This window comes from Nerophis ophidion, linkage group LG14, assembly GCF_033978795.1.
Source record: "Nerophis ophidion isolate RoL-2023_Sa linkage group LG14, RoL_Noph_v1.0, whole genome shotgun sequence".
Taxonomy (NCBI): Eukaryota; Metazoa; Chordata; class Actinopteri; order Syngnathiformes; family Syngnathidae; genus Nerophis; species Nerophis ophidion.
The window spans coordinates 48,513,294-48,534,201 of NC_084624.1; the positions used below are offsets into that span (position 1 = coordinate 48,513,294).

The 20,908-nt window shown below is 42.2% G+C and overlaps 1 protein-coding gene across 2 annotated transcripts in view; it reads left to right on the forward strand.

The window, feature by feature from the left end:
* epha4b (eph receptor A4b) overlaps positions 1-20,908 on the forward strand; it is a 269,329-nt gene that overhangs the window by 154,468 nt on the left and 93,953 nt on the right. For both annotated transcript variants that reach the window (XM_061920912.1, XM_061920913.1), the window contains exon 6: positions 10,554-10,709. In XM_061920912.1, coding sequence (XP_061776896.1) covers positions 10,554-10,709 — 156 coding nt within the window. The remainder of the gene's footprint in view (positions 1-10,553; positions 10,710-20,908) is intronic.

A 20,908-nucleotide genomic window follows, 5' to 3' on the forward strand; every position in this document is an offset into this window, starting at 1 on the left:
TTTGAGTGTGTACGTGTGTGAGTGTGTACGTGTGTGTGAGTGTGTACGTGTGTGAGTGTGTAAGTGTGTGAGTGTGTATGTGTGGGAGTGTGTGAGTGTGTACATGTGTGTATGTGTGTGAGTGTGTACATGTGTATGTGTGTGAGTGTGTATGTGTGTGTGTATATGTGTGTGAGTGTGTATGTGTGTGAGTGTGTACGTGTGTGAGTGTGTAAGTGTGTACGTGTGTGAGTGTGTATGTGTGTACGTGTGTGAGTGTGTATGTGTGGGAGTGTGTGAGTGTGTACATGTGTGAGTGTCTACGTGTGGAAGTGTGTACGTGTGTGAGCGTGTACGTGTGGAAGTGTGTACGTGTGTATGTGTGAGTGTGTACATGTGTGAGTGTGTACGTGTGTGAGTGTGTATGTGTGTGCATGTATGTGTGTGAGTGTGTACGTGTGTACGTGTGTGAGTGTGTATGTGTGTGAGTGTGTAAGTGTGTGAGTGTGTATGTGTGGGAGTGTGTACATGTGTGTATGTGTGTGTATGTGTGTGAGTGTGTACATGTGTGTATGTGTGTGTGTATATGTGTGTGAGTGTGTACGTGTGTGAGTGTGTACATGTGTGTATGTGTGTGTGTATATGTGTGTGAGTGTGTACGTGTGTGAGTGTGTACGTGTGTGTATGTGTGTGAGTGTGTATGTGTGTGAGTGTGTAAGTGTGTGAGTGTGTACGTGTGTATGTGTGTGAGTGTGTATGTGTGTGAGTGTGTACGTGTGTGAGTGTGTACGTGTGTGAGTGTGTATGTGTGTACGTGTGGAAGTGTGTACGTGTGTGAGCGTGTATGTGTGTGAGTGTGTACGTGTGTGAGTGTGTACGTGTGTATGTGTGTGAGTGTGTACGTGTGTGAGCGTGTACGTGTGTGAGTGTGTACGTGTGTGAGTGTGTACGTGTGTGAGTGTGTATGTGTGTACGTGTGTGAGTGTGTACATGTGTGAGTGTGTACGTGTGGAAGTGTGTATGTGTGTATGTGTGTGAGCGTGTACGTGTGTATGTGTGTGAGTGTGTACGTGTGTGAGTGTGTACATGTGTACGTGTGTGAGTGTGTACGTGTGTGAGTGTTTGAGTGTGTAAGTGTGTATGTGTGTGAGTGAGTAAGTGTGTATGTGTGTGAGTGTGTACGTGTGTGAGTGTGTATGTGTGTGAGTGTGTAAGTGTGTGAGTGTTTGAGTGTGTAAGTGTGTATGTGTGTGAGTGAGTATGTGTGTGAGTGTGTACGTGTGTATGTGTGTGAGTGTGTATGTGTGTGAGTGTGTACGTGTGTGAGTGTGTATGTGTGTACGTGTGGAAGTGTGTACGTGTGTGATTGTGTACGTGTGTGAGTGTGTACGTGTGTATGTGTGTGAGTGTGTACATGTGTGAGTGTGTACGTGTGTGAGTGTGTACGTGTGTGAGTGTGTATGTGTGTACGTGTGTGAGTGTGTACATGTGTGAGTGTGTACGTGTGGAAGTGTGTATGTGTGTGTGTGTGAGTGTGTACGTGTGTATTTGTGTGAGTGTGTACATGTGTGAGTGTGTACGTGTGTGAGTGTGTACGTGTGTGAGTGTTTGAGTGTGTTAGTGTGTACGTGTGTGAGTGTGTACGTGTGTGAGTGTGTATGTGTGTACGTGTGGAAGTGTGTACGTGTGTGAGTGTGTACGTGTGTGAGTGTGTACGTGTGTATGTGTGTGAGTGTGTACATGTGTGAGTGTGTACGTGTGTGAGTGTGTACGTGTGTGAGTGTGTATGTGTGTACGTGTGTGAGTGTGTACATGTGTGAGTGTGTACGTGTGGAAGTGTGTATGTGTGTGTGTGTGAGTGTGTACGTGTGTATGTGTGTGAGTGTGTACATGTGTGAGTGTGTACATGTGTACGTGTGTGAGTGTGTACGTGTGTGAGTGTTTGAGTGTGTTAGTGTGTATGTGTGTGAGTGAGTAAGTGTGCGTTAATTTACAACTTTCCCAGGACGAGTGGATTGTACTTTGATTAAATCTGTGACCTTCAGTGTAAACACCAGCAATCAGCGAGCGCACACACGTTCAGACGCACACATTCGCATCCCACTTAACGCACAATGAGCCACACCAACGTACATAACGCACAATGAGCCACACCAACGTACATAACGCACAATGAGCCACACCAACGTACATAACACACAATGACTCATTTGACTGAAAGTTATGGCATCAGAGGGCGGGTCTTAAACTGGACAAGAAGCTACCTAACCAACAGGAAGCACTAGGTAGCAAACACAGGTCTACGGTGCTAAATATATGCTGTGGTGCACCCCAGGGATCTCTACTGGGACCAGTTATGTTTCATCTTCAATCCAAACGACATTTAATAAAGTTTGACAAGATTTCAAGTCAGCTTTATTTGCAGAAGTTTTGTTGACTCGAGAACAGACAGAAGAGAATACAAATAATAACAAATCATGTTTTAGTTTTCCCTCTGTGTTTGTTTTATTTCCTGTCGCCGCTCTTATTTTGGTTCAGTTTCCTGCTTGTCTCCCTGAGCACTGTTTCCCCTCAGCTGCGGCTGATTGGCAGCTGGCCACACCTGCTGCCAATCAGCCGGCTGCTATTTACACCTGCCTCGCCCTCCGGTGCGGGCTGGAGTATTGTTGCTGTCGCTGCAGCTACTACCTGGATGCTGAACTGTTTCCTGTACGCTGGAGGCTGTCTTCCCCAACATGTGACCAGGTGTGTTGGTCTTCTCCAACATGTGACCAGGTGTGTTGGTCTTCTCCAACATGTGACCAGGTGTGTTGGTCTCCTCCAACATGTGACCAGGTGTGTTGGTCTCCTCCAACATGTGACCAGGTGTGTTGGTCTCCTCCAACATGTGACCAGGTGTGTTGGTCTCCTCCAACATGTGACCAGGTGTGTTGGTCTCCTCCAACATGTGACCAGGTGTGTTGGTGTCCTCCAACATGTGACCAGGTGTGTTGGTGTCCTCCAACATGTGACCAGGTGTGTTGGTGTCCTCCAACATGTGACCAGGTGTGTTGGTGTCCTCCAACATGTGACCAGGTGTGTTGGTCTCCTCCAACATGTGACCAGGTGTGTTGGTCTCCTCCAACATGTGACCAGGTGTGTTGGTCTTCTCCAACATGTGACCAGGTGTGTTGGTCTTCTCCAACATGTGACCAGGTGTGTTGGTCTCCTCCAACATGTGACCAGGTGTGTTGGTCTCCTCCAACATGTGACCAGGTGTGTTGGTCTCCTCCAACATGTGACCAGGTGTGTTGGTCTCCTCCAACATGTGACCAGGTGTGTTGGTCTCCTCCAACATGTGACCAGGTGTGTTGGTCTCCTCCAACATGTGACCAGGTGTGTTGGTCTTCTCCAACATGTGACCAGGTGTGTTGGTCTTCTCCAACATGTGACCAGGTGTGTTGGTCTTCTCCAACATGTGACCAGGTGTGTTGGTCTCCTCCAACATGTGACCAGGTGTGTTGGTCTCCTCCAACATGTGACCAGGTGTGTTGGTGTCCTCCAACATGTGACCAGGTGTGTTGGTGTCCTCCAACATGTGACCAGGTGTGTTGGTGTCCTCCAACATGTGACCAGGTGTGTTGGTGTCCTCCAACATGTGACCAGGTGTGTTGGTGTCCTCCAACGGCCCACAGAGTGGATGTTTATCAGAGAGGAGTGACAGTTGGTAGTTTACCAGCCCACCTGTGGTCATCCCTCTGATGCCACAGGATCAGGTGTGGAGGTGATGTCACCATGCATTACATCACACCCTTGTTTTCCTGTTCTTTGCCACGGGTGTTGCACGGCACGGCACGCACGCGAGAGCATCAGTTTGATACCACGACACTGGTTGGGGTGTCAGGTCGTGTTTACTTCTCAGTTTGTGGTTTACTAGTCATGACTATAAATAAACACTATCATCTGAGTACAGAGATTTATTTTCCTGTATTCAAACACAGTGTTACTGTTCGAACTGTGTGCAACATTAAAGTTGCCAAACACATTAAATAAACCAAACAGTGAGATTAAAACTGAAGTATGTATAAACGTGTCCACTGGGATTATTGTTACATTTGTAAAACACAGTCTCTTCCTGCTCAGTGAAGGGTTGCATGGTATGCTGGTACTAGTATGCATGGTATACCGGTAATAGTATGCATGGTATACCGGTACTAGTATAGTACCGTGGTACTAATGAATCAAAAATGGTACTATACTCTGTTTGAAAAGTACCGGTGCCCCATTTATTTCAACATTCATTACAGCACGCGATCGTCACGTCATGCCATTGCTGGTTTTATAAGCAGAGGAGCATTTTCGGCAGCGCGCACACACAGAGTACTTTCCAACATCGACATGCGTGGATATTGGTGTTATGTTGTAACAAACGGAGTGACGGCAGACTGATACCAGAGGGCGGTAATATTCATAAATGTATTTTATATATATATATATATATATATATATATATATATATATATATATATATATATATATAAACTAACAAACAATACTACTGTATATAATGGAGTGTAACAAAATCCAAGAGTGTATGCGTGTGACTATGTGTGTAGATTATCTGAAGTGTGTGTTACCCAAGTGTTGACGAGAGCGAAGGAACGAGGAAGTCCATGGGACGGGCAGGATCAGGGGCGAGAGAGAGGCGTCAGAGTCCAGGGGCGTGCGAGGAGTCAAGGAACGAGGGAGGCAGTCAAAACCCAGGGCAACGGAAGGAAAACACTGCTAAAACATGAGAGAAGACAAAGGGCACATCAAGCCACGGAGAGGAAACAAAAATATAGCGTAAAGCTTCGCCCACGATTCACCATCTGAGAACTAAGTTCCCACGAGGATCCCTGGGTCCACTGGTCTTTTAAGCAGCTCGCCCTCATCAATTCCAGGTGTGTAGAAAGGCAATCGTCTGCAGGCTTGTAGCTGCGTGGGCGTGCTGCTCTCAGCGCGAGCAGGGGCGTGTCCGAGCGGGCTGTCAGCTGAGGGAGCGCATGTGGGCGTGGCCCGCGGTGCGCTCGTCATGAGGCACAGATGAGGACGCATTGGAATGCGCCCTGGCTGTGACAGTTGGGAAGCTTTATTTGTCATCGACTCCACGATCGAAATAAAGCGCTTTGAGTCTTGGGAGCAAAGCGCTATATTAATATAATTCACTTCACTTCAATATACTTGTTGAAAAAACCCTCCGCCATGTTTTTAACGATGACTTAGGCCTACTACGTTACTGTGTTTTAATGTTGGTCATTAAGCTACCACTTTACGTTTTTTCTCAGGTTCAAAAAAGCTTGAGAACCACTGATTTAGAAAACTACTTAAGTTGAACTAAAAGCTAACGCCAGCATTTATTAGCATATTAGTAAAAAAACAACAACAGGTATCGGACAGTATCGGACATCTAAAATATCCGATACAAGCCAGCCTCGTGCAAAGCCAGGCAGCTAATTAGCATCTAAATGTCCTCCGGTAAGCACAAGGTTGCTCTTGCATTTGTTAGTCCACAGGCTACTAGGAGCTAGCAGTTACACAACAGCTAAGTACACGATAGCGCCTAAGCTAGACGTACGTAAAAAGTGTCCTGGATCGAACATGGCATTTGTCAGTTTGTACAAGTATCACATGATAATAGTTACACATACGAGGCCTTCAAGGCAGAAGTACTAATACGTATTTCCCCACCATCGTGTCTGGATCATTCAAACTTCATGAGTTCTTGTGGCCACAAACAAACAAACAAAACAATTATCACTCCACTTTAAGACAGCACAAGTAAATTCCAGACGGTTACTAATGAACAGGTTTGTGTTTTTCACGCATACCATTGCTCTCTGCATGTATGTTTTGTGCTAATATCGCACCAGATTGATATTGGTATCGGCCAATACTTAAGGCTCCAATATTGACACGACTAGATAATCGGCCAGTAATGCATGGCAACAATTGTCCCGTTAAGCGGACTAAAAGGTTCATGCTCACAGACCGAGTTAGGACAGCTCTGTAGTCTGAGAGGACGGTGCAGGATCGGAAGAATGTATCCTCTGAAAGTGGACGCCTGCCCGGACGAGGCTGGTTAGTTCTCTATGGTGGTGCAGCACCACAGCTGTCAGGACACAATGGAGCGGGACCTCTGCCAGCACAACAACAGTCGTTAGGAGGGAATCACCCTGGTTAGTATTCTGTCCGTTCAAACCACCGAGCCGGGTCCTGCTTTTTGTCTCAGGAGACTTTATTCAATGTCTTAGGTGAGGACACAATAGATGACTCTTACTATTCACATTTCCCAGAGGGCACAGAGACCTTTAATCAACGTTTAATCAACTTTCCTGTGTTGAAATAACGTTGGATTTGGGTTGAAAATGAAAGTTGGATCAACGTTTAGATACCAACGTTGATTCAACTTTCATTTTCAACCTAATACCAACCAATTATCAACGTAATATCAACCAATATATCAATATAATGTTGGCCCTGCGATGAGGTGGCGACTTGTCCAGGGTGTACCCTGCCTTCCGCCCGACTGTAGCTGAGATAGGCGCCAGCGCCCCCCGCGACCCCAAAAGGGAATAAGCGGTAGAAAATGGATGGGTATCAATATAATTAAAGACAACAAAACCGAGTGCATGTGTAGCTGCAGGCTGAATCCTGTTTATGCAAATTTTAAATTAAGTACAAAGAAAATCGAGAATGTCAATCAATATTATTATTTATTTAGCCGGTGATGCACATCCTATTCCTCACTTTCTTCTTGGAAGGGGAAATGCACTTTTTTGGAATTTTGACCATTTTTCACAACACATATGTACAATATACACACTGCAAGTATATATATATATATATATATATATATATATATATATATATATATATATATATATATATATATATATATATATATATACATGCTAACCTTTTAATAGGGACCCAAACAAGTTTTGCATTGAATATTGAACAAGCAAGGCTTATATAACTTTATAGTGACATGCAAAATCCGGTTTAAATAATAATAATAATAATTAAAAAAATATCCATGGCATATCAAATACAATCTAAATAAAAATTGAGTGCCTCTTTTCTATTTGCAGCCTTCTGAGGTAAATATCCAAATAAACTTTTTTTCCCACAGGCTAATAATAAATGTGAAAATAAAATAACGATAATGAATGAATCAAATATTCAAGCCCGGAAGTAGCAAGAAAAAGTGCATGAATAAAACCTTAATTATTGCTCAGTTTGCGACACTGATTTGCTTTAACAATGAATATGGAACGAGCAATACTTATATAACTTAATAGTGCAAAATCAAAAAACGAAAAAACATCAATGTAAAATAAATACAATTTAAATTAAAGCTGCAGGCAGCGTTGGTCGGGTCCGCCGTTGGCCGCCGCCGCCGCCGCCGTGTCCCGAGTCCCGATCTTAGTCAGACCTCCATAGAAGTTTTTGTTTCATCACTCTACGACATTCCTAACAGAATTTACAAGCAGTTTTATCAGTTTAATTTCCTAGGGGGCTCTAGAGCACAATTTTCATTTTTGGGGTTTGGTTTTTTTATTGGATGGCAATTTTCACCAGTCCTGATGTGTGTGTAAAATTTGGTGAGTTTTGAAGCATGTTAAGGGGGTCAAATTACAGATTAGCGTTTCTGGATGTTGTTGATAAATGGCTTTCACTTGGCATTGTATAGCTTTAACTTGCACTTTGAAGCATTTTAAGGGGGTCAAATTTCAGTGATTTGCTTTAACAATGAATATGGAACGAGCAATACTTATATAACTTAATAGTGCAAAATCAAAAAACGAAAAAACATCAATGTAAAATAAATACAATTTAAATAAAACATTTAATGCCTCTATTTGCAGCGTTCTGAGGTAAATATCAACATTACATTTTTCACAGGCTAATAAATCTTAAAATAAAATAACAATGAGATAGGTGGGGGCGGGGTTTGGTGGTAGCGGGGGGTCTATATTGTAGCATACCAGAATAGTTAGTGCTGCAAGGGGTTCTGGGTATTTGTTCTGTTCAGATGTTCTCCCGAAATGTGTTTGTCATTCTTGTTTGGTGTGGGATCACAGTGTGGCGCATATCTGTAAGAGTGTTAAAGTTGTTTACACGGCCACCCTCAGTCTGACCTGTATGGTTGTTGAGCAAGTATACATGGCATTCCCTTAAGTGTGTGTATAAGTGGCATATATTCTGTGACGCTGTTTGTATGGAGGAAAAGCGGACGTGACAACATATTGTAGACGACGCTAAAGGCAGTGTCTTATAGGCATGCTCCCAATATTGTTGTCCGGGTGGAAATCTGGAGAAATTCAGGAAAATGGTTGGAAAATCGGGAGGGTTGGCAAGTATGAGTATTAGCGGCGAATGCAGTGTTACAGCGGCTCTGCTGCGGTATAGTACCGGCGGGCCAGCTCTAATGTTCTTTTTTTTATTGCCTCAAGGGCCAAATTAAATTGCACGGCGGGCCAAATTTGGCCCTCGGGCCAGAGTTTGACACCCATTGTATAGATCAGGGGTCGGGAACCTTTTTGGCTGAGAGAGCCGAAAAGCCAAATATTATAAAATGTATTTCCGAGAGAGCCATATAATATTTTTTAACACTGAATACAAATAAATGTGCACATTTTTAAGTAAGACCAACATTTTAAGAATATAATAAGTATCTTCTTCTTTTTAATAACATTGGTATTCTGAAGCTAATGAATAAAATAGTTCTTACCATTAATGCGACTTCTTGAACAGGAACGGTAGAAAACGGATGGATGGATTAAAATGCATGAGAACGTTATTTTTAACACTGTGATTATCAGCGGAATTTTTAATTACTTATCGTGTGCCTTGAGATACAGTCTGGTGTGTCGTGGGAGAGATGATGTCATTTTATCTAATTGGGTTGATAACATTTTTTACAAACCTGTAACTGTAATTCAAAAATGTGCTGTTATTGAGTGTCTGTGCTGTCTAGAGCTGGGCAGAGTAAGCGCGTAATACTCTTCCATATCAGTAGGTGGCAGCAGGTAGCTAATTGCTTTTGTAGATGTCGGGAACATGGTATGTCGTGATCACAATATGCGGGAGGCAGTGTGCAGGTAAAAAGGTATCCAACACTTAAACTACAAATATAAATAAAAGGCGAGTGCCGCTAAGAAAAAGGCATTGAAGCAAAACAAAAATAAAATTGAACAAAGTAAACAAAAACAGAATGCTGGACAACAGCAAAGACTTACAGTGTGCGGAGCAGACGGCGTCCACAAAGTACATCCAAACATGACAATCAACAATGTCCAGACAAAGAAGGAGTGCGTCCGCACAACTTAAATAGTCTTGATTGTAAAAACAAAGCACATGCGATGAATAGCATCCAAGGAGGACATGAAACTGCTACAGGAAAATACCAACAAAAGAACAAAAAGCCACCAAAATAGGAGCGCAAGTCACACAGGAAAACACAGAAAAAACTCCTAAGTTACGGCTTGACAGTACACCTGCAGAGAGACAAGAGCTATTGTCAAAACAGTTTTTTTTGGTCAATATCGGCTACCGAGATTAATTTTTTGATGTTTTCTGCTGGTGGTGCGCCTCTGAATGTTTTCAATGGAAAAAAAGTGTTTTGGCTCAAAAAAAGGTTGTAAAACACTGACTTATCGTGTTAAGCGATGCCAGCTAAGATTTTTAAGTAAGACCAACATTTCCAGAGTATAATAGGTCTCTTATTCTTTGTAATAACATTGTTATTCTGAAGCTAACTGTGGAGGGGCCGTGGCCTGCGGGCCTGCAGCAAAGCGGGATGTTGCCAGGACCGGCCTCGGAATCAGCGACAGGTGCGTACATGGCCCACCTGGGCCTTGTTATCTAATCACCTGTCGCTCTGTTATAAGCAGCAGCCAGGAGGAGAGACAGGGTTGGAGCTGGAGCCAGAGCGCGAGCGAGGACAAAAGAGAAAAAGACAATTGCTGGAAAGCAACTGAGAGAAAAATAAAATAAAACAATATCGTAACCCTAAAACAGGCTCTTGGTGGTCTGAAGAACCCCCAGGAGGGCGAGTCCCACACTAACCAATAATAAATAAATTACTTCTTACCATTAACGCAACTTCTTGAACATAAAAAGCCTGAGAATGTTTTATATTTTGAACGTTATTTTTAACGCTGTGATTACAAGTGGAATTATTTCAGGACTTATCCTGTTAAGCAACATCAGCTCAGATTGATCTGAGAGCCAGGTGCAGTCATCAAAAGAAAGGTTCCCTACCCCTGGTATCGATGAAATGGTATATACTTCCGGTTCAAGACACGGAACAGGAAGTATGCTTTCGAACGTGTCCAAAAGATGGCGCCGTAGCCCAAACAATGTCTCGATTTAATGAAAACGTGCTATCAAATACAAAACATTGTGGCAATAGCGACAATAAATCCACACATTTTTTCAAAGCACTGGGTTCAAAGCGTAGGACAAAAAAGTAGCGTCTTATTCTCCGCACGAAGGTGGTGGTAAGTCTCAGGTACTGACGTGGTCTTGTCCTTTCCTCCCGCCCCCAGCTTGCAGACCAGGGACCTACAAGGCCTCGGCGGGCGACGCCTACTGCAGCAAGTGTCCTCCGCGCAGCGCCGCCCTACAGGAGCAAGCCACTCAGTGCGTCTGCGAGAAAGGCTTCCACCGCGCCGACAGCGACCCGCGCTCCATGGCCTGCACACGTGAGTGACGCCGCGCCGCCAACAACAACAACAACAACAACAACAACAACAACCTTGGGAGTTCATGTCATAGCATGCTGCACAAACTACTGCATGGCATTCAAAGTCAGGAGTTTGCAACATCTTCTTTTTACAGCGTTCTAATTGGATGTTTGTGTAACACACTGCACACATGTACACCTCCTAGAGCAGGGGTGCCCATTACATCGATGGCGAGCTACCAGTCGACCGCGGGGGGTGTGTCAGTCGATATCCAGCCAGGCTTTTAAAAAAAATAGACCTAAAAATGAGTGATCATCAATCTTCACCAAGACGTCACTTAAATGACATTCACGGTACCGGAGGGTCTTGTGAGATGACGCTGGCTGCTGCAAGATCATTATTATTAAAATATGACCGAGAGGAAGGCGAGAAACACTTTTTATTTCAACAGACTCTCGCGCCGTACCTTCCGTCAAAACTCTAAAGGCCGACTGCACATTTCCTATCTTCACAATAAAAGCCCTGCTTCATGCTGCCTGCGCTAACTAAATACAGAGTCTCGGAAAACTGGCGTGCACAAGCGATCCCTCAGAAAGCTGGCGTGCACATCACTTGTGCACGCCTACTTTCCGAGACTCTTATTTTGTTAGCGCAGGCAGCATGAAGCAGGGCTTTTATTGTGAAGATAGGAAATGTGCAGTCGGCCTTTAGAGTTTTGACGAAAGTCTGTTGAAATAAAAAGTGTTTCTCGCCTTCCTCTCTGTCATTTTTTCATAATAATGAACTGGCAGCAGCCAGCGTCATCTCACAAGACCCTCGGGTGCCGTGAATGTCAATCAAGCAAGCTACGGAATTTGCCGCCAATGTTTTTCTTGTAAAGTGTATGGAAGCTGGATGAATTAGATGCCAAAAACCAACCACTTTCATGTGGTATTGTACAGAAAGGACAACTTTTTTTCTCCTCCATTTGAAAATGTGGGCGTTATCATCATTACTGTCTGATTCCAATCAATGCAAGTCATCAGAATCAGGTAATACACCAACTTATATTCTTGTCTTTGTGAAAGAAAGACATCTATATGTGTTACACATGCTTGTATTATCATTAAACACATTTAACTTGTTTACAAAAATGTCTCTTTCATAAATAAATAAATATAAATGATATATATAAATGAGGTAGATCCCCTCGAGTTGGTCAATTGAAAAGTAGCTGCAGAAAAAGTGTGGGCACCGCTGTTCTAGACACTCTTTCTCATCATGCTGCCTTCACCAGTGACCAGAAATTGAATTCATTACTTACTTATGTCACGATATACATATTTATATATTATTTTTCAACATTTTTTTCACCAAAAGGGGTGCATTTTGATTTCTTACACACACATGTTGTTTCTTTTTTTTTTTTTTTCCATTTTATTTTTATTGACATCCAGCATCAGACATTTCCATCTACTAAATCATATTCACATACATCACATAACCGTTGTCTGTCCTAAATGTCAAAAGTATTTTTGTTTGCCACCCCCCCCCCCAAAAAAAAGAAAAAGAAACCGAGATAAACAAAAACAAGGTAGTATCTACACATACATCAATTAAATCAGCAAAGAATAAATAATACATTGATAATAATAATGAACAGAAATCAAATAAAATATATACAGATACTTGTATGTATATATACACATATAGGGAGGAACCTTTTTTTTTTTTTTTTTAAACAGTGCACTAATTCCCAAGATTTAAGTCAGGCTTATGGGGCGTGACATAATTGACCCAGTTTTCCCAGTATAAGTCAAATTTCTCCGATTTATAATTAATAAAGGCAGTTATCTTCTCCATTTTATAAATGTCCATTGTGGTTTCCATCCATTGCTTCAAACTTGGGCTCTCCTGGGATATCCATTTCCTAGTGATGCTCTTTTTACAAGCCACCAGCAGGATATTCATTAAGTATTTACCTTTCTTCAGCCAATCTTGAGGAGCAAGTCCAAAAAACAAAGTTTTACTTTCAAGGGGTATTTCTCGTTTAAAAATATCCTGTAAAGCTTAGTGTATCTCTTTCCAATAGTCCTTTATGGTAAAGCAGTCCCAGAAAACATGTTGTTTCATATGTTGACCGGAGGGGGAGCACTTTTAAAAGTGACACACAGTCAATTTGAAAAATCCCTCCATTTTGGGACCGCCCTCATTTTGACATATTTCCCCAACAGGGGTGTAAATGAGATCTTTTTTTTTTGTTTGTTTTTTGGTAAAGTTCTTCAGGCCGATGACAAAGGAGTCAGGGACCACAGATGGCCCCCTGTGCCGCACTTTGGGCAACCCGGCTGTAGAAGCTAACTGTTAATGGCCACTATAGTCTTAGTACTGTAGTGTATTTGCCGGTTACCTGGCGGGTTTTTTTCAGGGATGAGTAGGGAAGTCGTTCTTTTAGTCTTGTTTTATCATATATTGCTGCTTTGCACCTGTCAATGTTTACCTTTCTATGCACATTAAATCAACCAAAAAAATCCTGACTTTGGAGCAATGTTCACGGACTCTAGTGTTTGGTTTTCTATTAGATGCAATAGTTTTCCGTATTGGGACCATGATTTATGTCCTAACTTGTTCACACCTCCTTATATGGAAGGTTTTTTTCCTTGTTGATGTCTCAAGACCATACTGTTGTGTACTTGTTCGTCCTATGATCACATGTGGGTTGTCTTACCTGAGCAGCAGAAGTAGTCAAATCTGCTGTTCACCTGGCGGGGATGAATAGGGAAGTCCTCTTTTTAGTCTTGTTTTATCATATATTGCTGCCTTTGCACCTGTCAATGTTTACCTTTCTATGCACATTAAATCAACAAAAAAACTGACTTTGGAGCAATGTTCACAGACTCTAGTATTTGGCTTTCTATTAGATGCAATAGTTTTCCGTATTGGGACCATGATTTATGTCCTCACTTGTTCACACCTCTTCATATGGAAGCTACTTTTCCTCATGGATGTCTCAAGTTCGTACTTGTTCATCCTATGATCACATATGTGTTGTCTTACCTCAGCACCGGAAGTAGTAAAATCTGCTGTTCACCTGGCGGGGATGAATAGGGAAGTCCTTCTTTAAGTCTTGTTTTATCATATATTGCTGCCTTTGCACCTGTCAATGTTTGGCTTCCTATGGACATTAAAAGCCTACTGAAATTAGATTTTCTTATTTAAACGGGGATAGCAGGTCCATTCTATGTGTCATACTTCATCATTTCGCCATATTGACATATTTTTGCTGAAAGGATTTAGTAGAAAACATCCACGATAAAGTTCACAACTTTTGGTCGCTAATAAAAAAGCCTTGCCTGTACCGGAAGTAGCAGACGATGTGCGCGTGACGTCACGGGTTGTGGAGCTCCTCACATCTGAATATTGTTTATAATTATGGCCACCAGCAGCGAGAGCGATTCAGACCGAGAAAACGACAATTTCCTCATTAATTTGAGCGAGGATGAAAGATTCCTGGATGAGGAAAGTGAGAGTGAAGGACTAGAAAAAATTAAAGCTGCAAGCAGCGTTGGTCGGGTCTGCCTTTGGCCGCTGCCGCCTCTACTCACGCCCTGGTCTAAGTCAGACCAGCATAGAGGTTTTTATTTCATGTCTCTACGACATTTCTAACAGAAGTTACATGCAGTTTTGTCTGTTTTTTTTCCAAGGGGGCGCTAAGCGCAATTTAGATTTTTGGGGTTTGGTTTTTTATTAGATGGCAGTTTTTGCCAGTCCTGATATGTGTGTAAATTTTGGTGAGTTTTGAAGCATGTTTAGGGGGTGAAATTACAGATTGGCGATTCTGGATGTTGTTGATAAATGGCTTTTGCTTTTTTTATAGTAGAGCTTTAACTTGCACTTTGAAGCATTTTAAGGGGGTCAAATTACACCTAAAAGAGGCAAAAATGACATTTTTTAGGAAACTTTGCGCAGGGGTCCTTTGAAGGCGCGTAAAATCCAAACTGGAGCAGTAATCAAAACTTTAATCAAAAGGGTTCAATCTCTCTCCTGTGCGAGTTTGAAGCCAAAACGACAAACGCACTGGGAGGAGTTTCAATTAGAAAAAGGTGACGGGTTTTTACAAAACTTTTATTTTGAAGGGGTAATTTTTAACTTCCTGTTGATTTTTGCCGAAGGATGTCAAATATCTAAATGTAGGTCTAAGTGAGACCTACATAGAAGTTTTTGTTTCATGTCTTTCCGGCATTCCTACCGGAAGTTACAAGCAGTTTTGTCTGCGTTTTCTTCCTAGAAGCAGTTTTGTCTGTGTTTTATTCAAAAATTGCGCTAGAGCGCAATTTTGAGTTTTATTCATTTTTTTTTCATTATATCGCTATTTCTGCCAGTCCTGATGTGTCTGCCAAGTTTGGTGAGTTTTGAAGCATTTTAAGGGGGTCAAATTATAGCTCAAAGAGGCAAAAATTGCATTTTTTGCGAAAATTTTGCTTTAAAAGGGTTTTTGCTAAATTTTTGTTGATTTTTGCCCTAGAAGATACAATTATGAAATTTAGGTCTAAGTCAGCCCTACATACAGGTTTTGTTTCATGTCCTAACGGAAGTTACAAGCAGTCTCTTTTTTTTTTTCCTAGGGGGCCCTAGTGCGCAATTTTAATTTTTGGGGTTTGGTTGCTTAATAAGTTGGGAAGGCATGCCAGACCGACGTGTTTATCAAATTTGGTGAGTTTTGAAGCATGTTAAGGGGGTCAAATTACAGTGCATAGGTGCGGAATAAAGAAAGAAAGAAAGAAAGAAAGAATAATAATAAAACGGACGAGTTTCAATAGGGTCCTTGCCTATGGCAAAGGACTCCTGTGGAGTCCTTTGCCATAGGCAGGGCGGACCCTAAAAAAGAAAGACTATAGGGCAGTGGTAGCGATTCAGATGTTATTAGACACATTTACCAGGATAAATCTGGAAAATCCCTTATCTGCTTATTGTGTTACTAGTGTTTTAGTGAGATAATATAGTTGTACCTGAAAGTCGGAGGGGTGTGGCCACGGGTGTGTGCGGAGGAGGCAAGATAGTCACAGCTGCCTCTTTGACAGGTGCACGAGGAATGATGCAAACTCCGCTCATTTTTACGGTAAGAGCCGACTTATTACCACAATTTTCTCACTGGAACATGCGGTAGAGAACCATGTACGCTTGACCGTTCTGTTCCATAGTAAACCCCGCTTCCCACCTACATCTTTCTTCTTTGATGTCTCCATTATCAGTTGAACAAATTGCAAAAGATTCAGCACCACGGATGTCCAGAATACTGTGGAATTATGCGATTAAAGCAGGCGACTTATAGCTGGGATCGGGCTGGAACAAATTGTCTGCTATGATTTGAGATGTCACATGCACGCGTCATCATACCGATGTTTTCAACAGGATACTTCGCACGAAATTTAAAATTGCAATTTAGTAAACTAAAATGGCCGTATTGGCATGTGTTGCAATGTTAATATTTCATCATTGATATATAAACTATCAGACTGCGTGGTCGCTAGTAGTGGCTTTCAGTAGGACTTTAAAGCAACATAAAAAATCCTGACTTTGGAACAATGTTCACGGACTTTAATATTTGGCTCTCTATTAGATGCGATGGGACCATGGTTTATGTCCTCACATTATCACACCTCATATGGAAGCTACTTTTCCTTGTTGATGTCTCAAGAATTGAATTGAATTGAATTGAATTATATTTTTATATAGCGCTTTTCTCTAGTGACTCAAAGCGCTTTACATAGTGAAACCCAATATATAGGTTACATTTTTAAAGCAGTGTGGGTGGCACTGTGAGCAGGTGGGTAAAGTGTCTTGCCCAAGGACACACCGGCAGTGACTAGGATGGCAGAAGCGGGGATCGAACCTGCAACCCTCAAGTTGCTGGCACGGTGGCTCTACCAACCGAGCTATACCGCCCCAAGTAAAGTCTGAATGTCATTAAAAGAGTTAGCACCATCTTTAGACACTTCTTCCACTCCTGTCCTTGCACGCTACACCGCGACAACAAAGATGACGGGGAAACATGTAAGGAAGAAACACACACACACACACACACACACACACACACACACACACACACTGCCAGTGGGATTTGACTCCTACCGGAGGGCAGGAAGGCGAGAAGGAGGAGGCGGGAGTCGGCACGCGAGGAGAAGGATTGAGATAGACAGGAGGAAGTGTGGGCGGGCAGGACGCTGACACCATGACAAAGACTCGGAGAGAGGAAGAGGAGCACCCCTAAAACCCCCCCGGCGCGCGCTCACATTATCAGCGTGTGCTAGATTACACTCGTTAATCGTTGTAGCAGGTGAGACCTGACAGGTGTTATCAGCTGGAAGTGACTAATGCCTCCTTCAAGTCCTCTAAATGCGAACACGGCAGGGCAAAAGGATGAAATGAGGAGAAAAGGTGGCGACATAAGTCTTGTGGAGGCGTGCGGGATGATACTTAAGGCGGGGGGGGGGGGGGGGGGGAGGGGGGATCATTTCTGATGGTGATGATGACGGACAGTTGACCGAGACTGAGGAGATAAGACGGACTCAGCGGGATGAGTTTGAGCCTTGTGCTTGCAGATTCGTTACAGACGGCTTCAATTACCCCAGCATGGCCCCCATTTGGGAGGCTAATCAGGGACTGTGCCAGCGGGACCCCCAGGGGCCCCGGTACCCCAGTTAGAATCAGCTTAAGATGAGGAATCACAATAAAACAACCACGTTCTTAAAGATAAACATTTATAAATATATATTTTAATCACCAACAATGATTCCCGGGCGTGGCCACTGCTGCTGCTCACTGCTCTCCTCACCTCCAAGGGGGTGGTCATGGGCAGAGAATAATTTGGCCACACCTAGTGTGTGTTTGACAATCATTGCTACTTTAAATTTACCTAAGTTTCAGGTGATACCACACATTTTGGTATCAATCCAATACCAAGTATCAATTAAAGCTGCAAGCAGCGATGGACGGGACCGACTTTTGCTGGTGTTTCCTGCCTTTACCCATTCAACATATCTTTACCTGCACATTACCTACCTTCCCTGCATCCTGGGGTCACACTGGTGCCTCCTTCTGTCACCCATACATGCTGGTGCTTCCTGCCATCACCCAGACAACATATCTTTACCTGCACATTACCTACCTTCTCTGTATCCTGGAGTCAAACTGGTGCCTCCTTCTTTCACCCAGACAACATATCTTTACCTGCACATTACCTACCTTCTCTGCATTGTGTGGTCACGCTGGTGCTTCCTGCTTTTAAATGGCCATCTTGAGACGGCAGCAGCGCAGCAGCATCAGAGCGGAAGTTTTTGGAAGGCTCGTAAAATCAAAACCGGAGCAGTTATAACAACTATTTGTCCAAGTTTTAATCAGAAGGGTTCAATCTCTTTCCTGTGCGAGTTTGAAGCCGACACAACAAATGCGCTCAGAGGAGATAATGTTTGAAAAAAGGTGACTGGTTTTTACAAAACTTTTGTTTTGAAGGGGTAATTGCCAACTTCCTGTTGATTTTTGCTGAAAGATGTAAATGAATGAAATGTAGGTCTAAGTGAGACCTACATAGAGGTTTTTGTTTCATGTCTCTACAACATTCTTACCAGAAGTTACAAGCACTTTTGTCTGTGTTTTCTTCCTAGGAGCAGTTGTGTCTGTGTTTTATTCCTAGGGGGCGCTAGAGCGCAGTTTTGGGTTTTGGTTTTTTGATTAGATCGCAATTTTCGCCAGTCCTGATGTGTGTGTTAAATTTGAAGCATGTTAAGGGGTCAAATTACAGCTCAAAGAGGCGGCGGTATAATAATAATAAAACCTTAGAAATGCAATAGGGTCCTCTGTCCCAAAGGGACATTTGGTCCCTAATTCTACACGGCTCTTGAACTTGGTATCGTTAAAAGTCGCTATCACCCATTTGTTTACTTTGAGGAGGGCAAACTACGAATGATATGTTATTGTAACAACGTTTCCGGGATGTCACCATCAACATTCGTGGCCTCATATGCGATACTTTGGATGATAGATTGTAGAACTGCGAATGTTTTATAGCAAGGAATAATTTTAGAAAGAAAAATGTTTCCATATATTAGCCGCACTGGACTATAAAGTACAGATAAATATGTTGTGAAATGAACTATTTGCACTGAAATATTTTATGAATGTTTATTTACCTACTGTGGCTGTGACAAGGCAGTAAAACGGCGGGTCGGACAAAACAGTAGTCATGGTCGTGGACACACTAGCGGTGCAAGTTAGCGCTCTGGTCAGCTAAACAGTCTCAATAACTCCACGCTGACGTTTTGATGAGTTAACTGAGGAATTTGTGAAAGTGAAACAATGCAGAAAAAACATTTCATTGTAAGTTAATAATACTAACACGGACACTCGTAAATGTGTTAGCATGTTAGCTCATGCTAGCAACGATAGCACGTACAGATGAAAACGCTCCGGCAGGGGTCACACATGGGACCGTTTAGCAAGTATAGATAGTTTTAGTTATATTGTAAAACTTACAAACGTTGCTTGGAGTGATGAATGACGAATCCATACGTGTTGGAACGCTATGGACAATTCAAAGACAGAATTGCACTTCTGCTTCCGGTTCAAACACCAGGAAACGTGTAGGTTTTTTTTATCCTGAAGCATAAGCAGTGAGCAAACTCGTCCAAAATATGGCGCCATTGTGCAAACATACAGTACAATATATATATATATATATATATATATATATATATATATATATATATATATATATATATATATATATATATATATATATATATATATATATATATATATATATATACATATATATATATATATATATATATATATATACATATATATATATATATATATATATATATGTATATATATATATACATATATATATATATATATATATATATATATATATATATATATATATATATATATATACATATATATATATATATATATATATATATATATATTATTTATATATATATAAATAAGTTCACTTCTCCTTCAAACAATTTGTTTCGGTTCAAGTATAAATTCTATTGAATCGTAGGAGTGCAGGCGTCCCTAATGCTGTGTCCAGTGAGTGCACATTCCGGGTGTTGTTGCTTTCAAAGTGCAGTGGACTGGCAGGGTCGTCCATCAAGGTGTTAGTGGGACCTGCAGCAGGTGCTTGCTCCTTCTTATTTAGCTTTTAGTCCACAGGCTTTCCAACGCCTCGCTCGGCCTGAGAAGATGTATGTGTGCCTTCCCAGCCTGGCGTCCGGCGTCTGGACACAATTCCAAACTCTGCTTCAAGGCCCTTTTGAAATAAACACAGCGTAGATTCGTTGTGCAGCCAAGGCTGCCTGCCTGTCTGTCCATGCGCCTCCTGGTCGCTGCCTGCCATGCATCACACGTACCTGTCTGTCCATGCACCTCCTAGTCGCTGCCTGCCATGCATCACACGTACCTGCCTGTCCATGCGCCTCCTGGTCGCTGTTATTTCCTCAAGTCATGATTGTTATTAAAATGGAACCACATTATTTTTGGAATTGTTCACAATCGTCATGAGAGACAAGTAAACAAGGTTTTTTTTTTCCCGATTTCTAACATATACACATCAGCTCACTCCATGGACACTTGTCCATCTGGTCCAGCTGGCCGGGGACGTTAACTGTTGATTTTGGGTAAGCACTCAGTTTATGTTGAAATAGCTTGTCTCCAAATTCCGAATTCATCGCGTCAAAATCGCTTCCGTCTCCTTCTGTCTGCTCCAACGTCTCACTCTTCTATAAGCAGCAGTTCATCCTCAGTAAACTCAGCTTCAAAAAGATAAGGTTGTGAATCCTAATTATTCCAAATTCCGAATTCATCTCGTCAAAATTGCTTCCATCTCCTTCCATCTCCTTTCTGCTTGTTCTGTCTGCTCCAACGTCTCACTCTTCTATAAGCAGCAGTTCATCCTCAGTATACTCAGCTTCAAAAAGATAAGGTTGTGAATCCTAATTATTCCAAATTCCGAATTCATCTCGTCAAAATCGCTTCCATCTCCTTTCTGCTTGTTCTGTCTGCTCCAACGTCTCACTCTTCTATAAGCAGCAGTTCATCCTCAGTATACTCAGCTTCAAAAGGATAAGGTTGTGAATCCTCATTTTTCCAAAAACAGTCACATTTGTTGTTTGTTACCAACTCTGGCATGATTAGAAAACATGCTCGTGTTTGATTCCGGAAGTAGG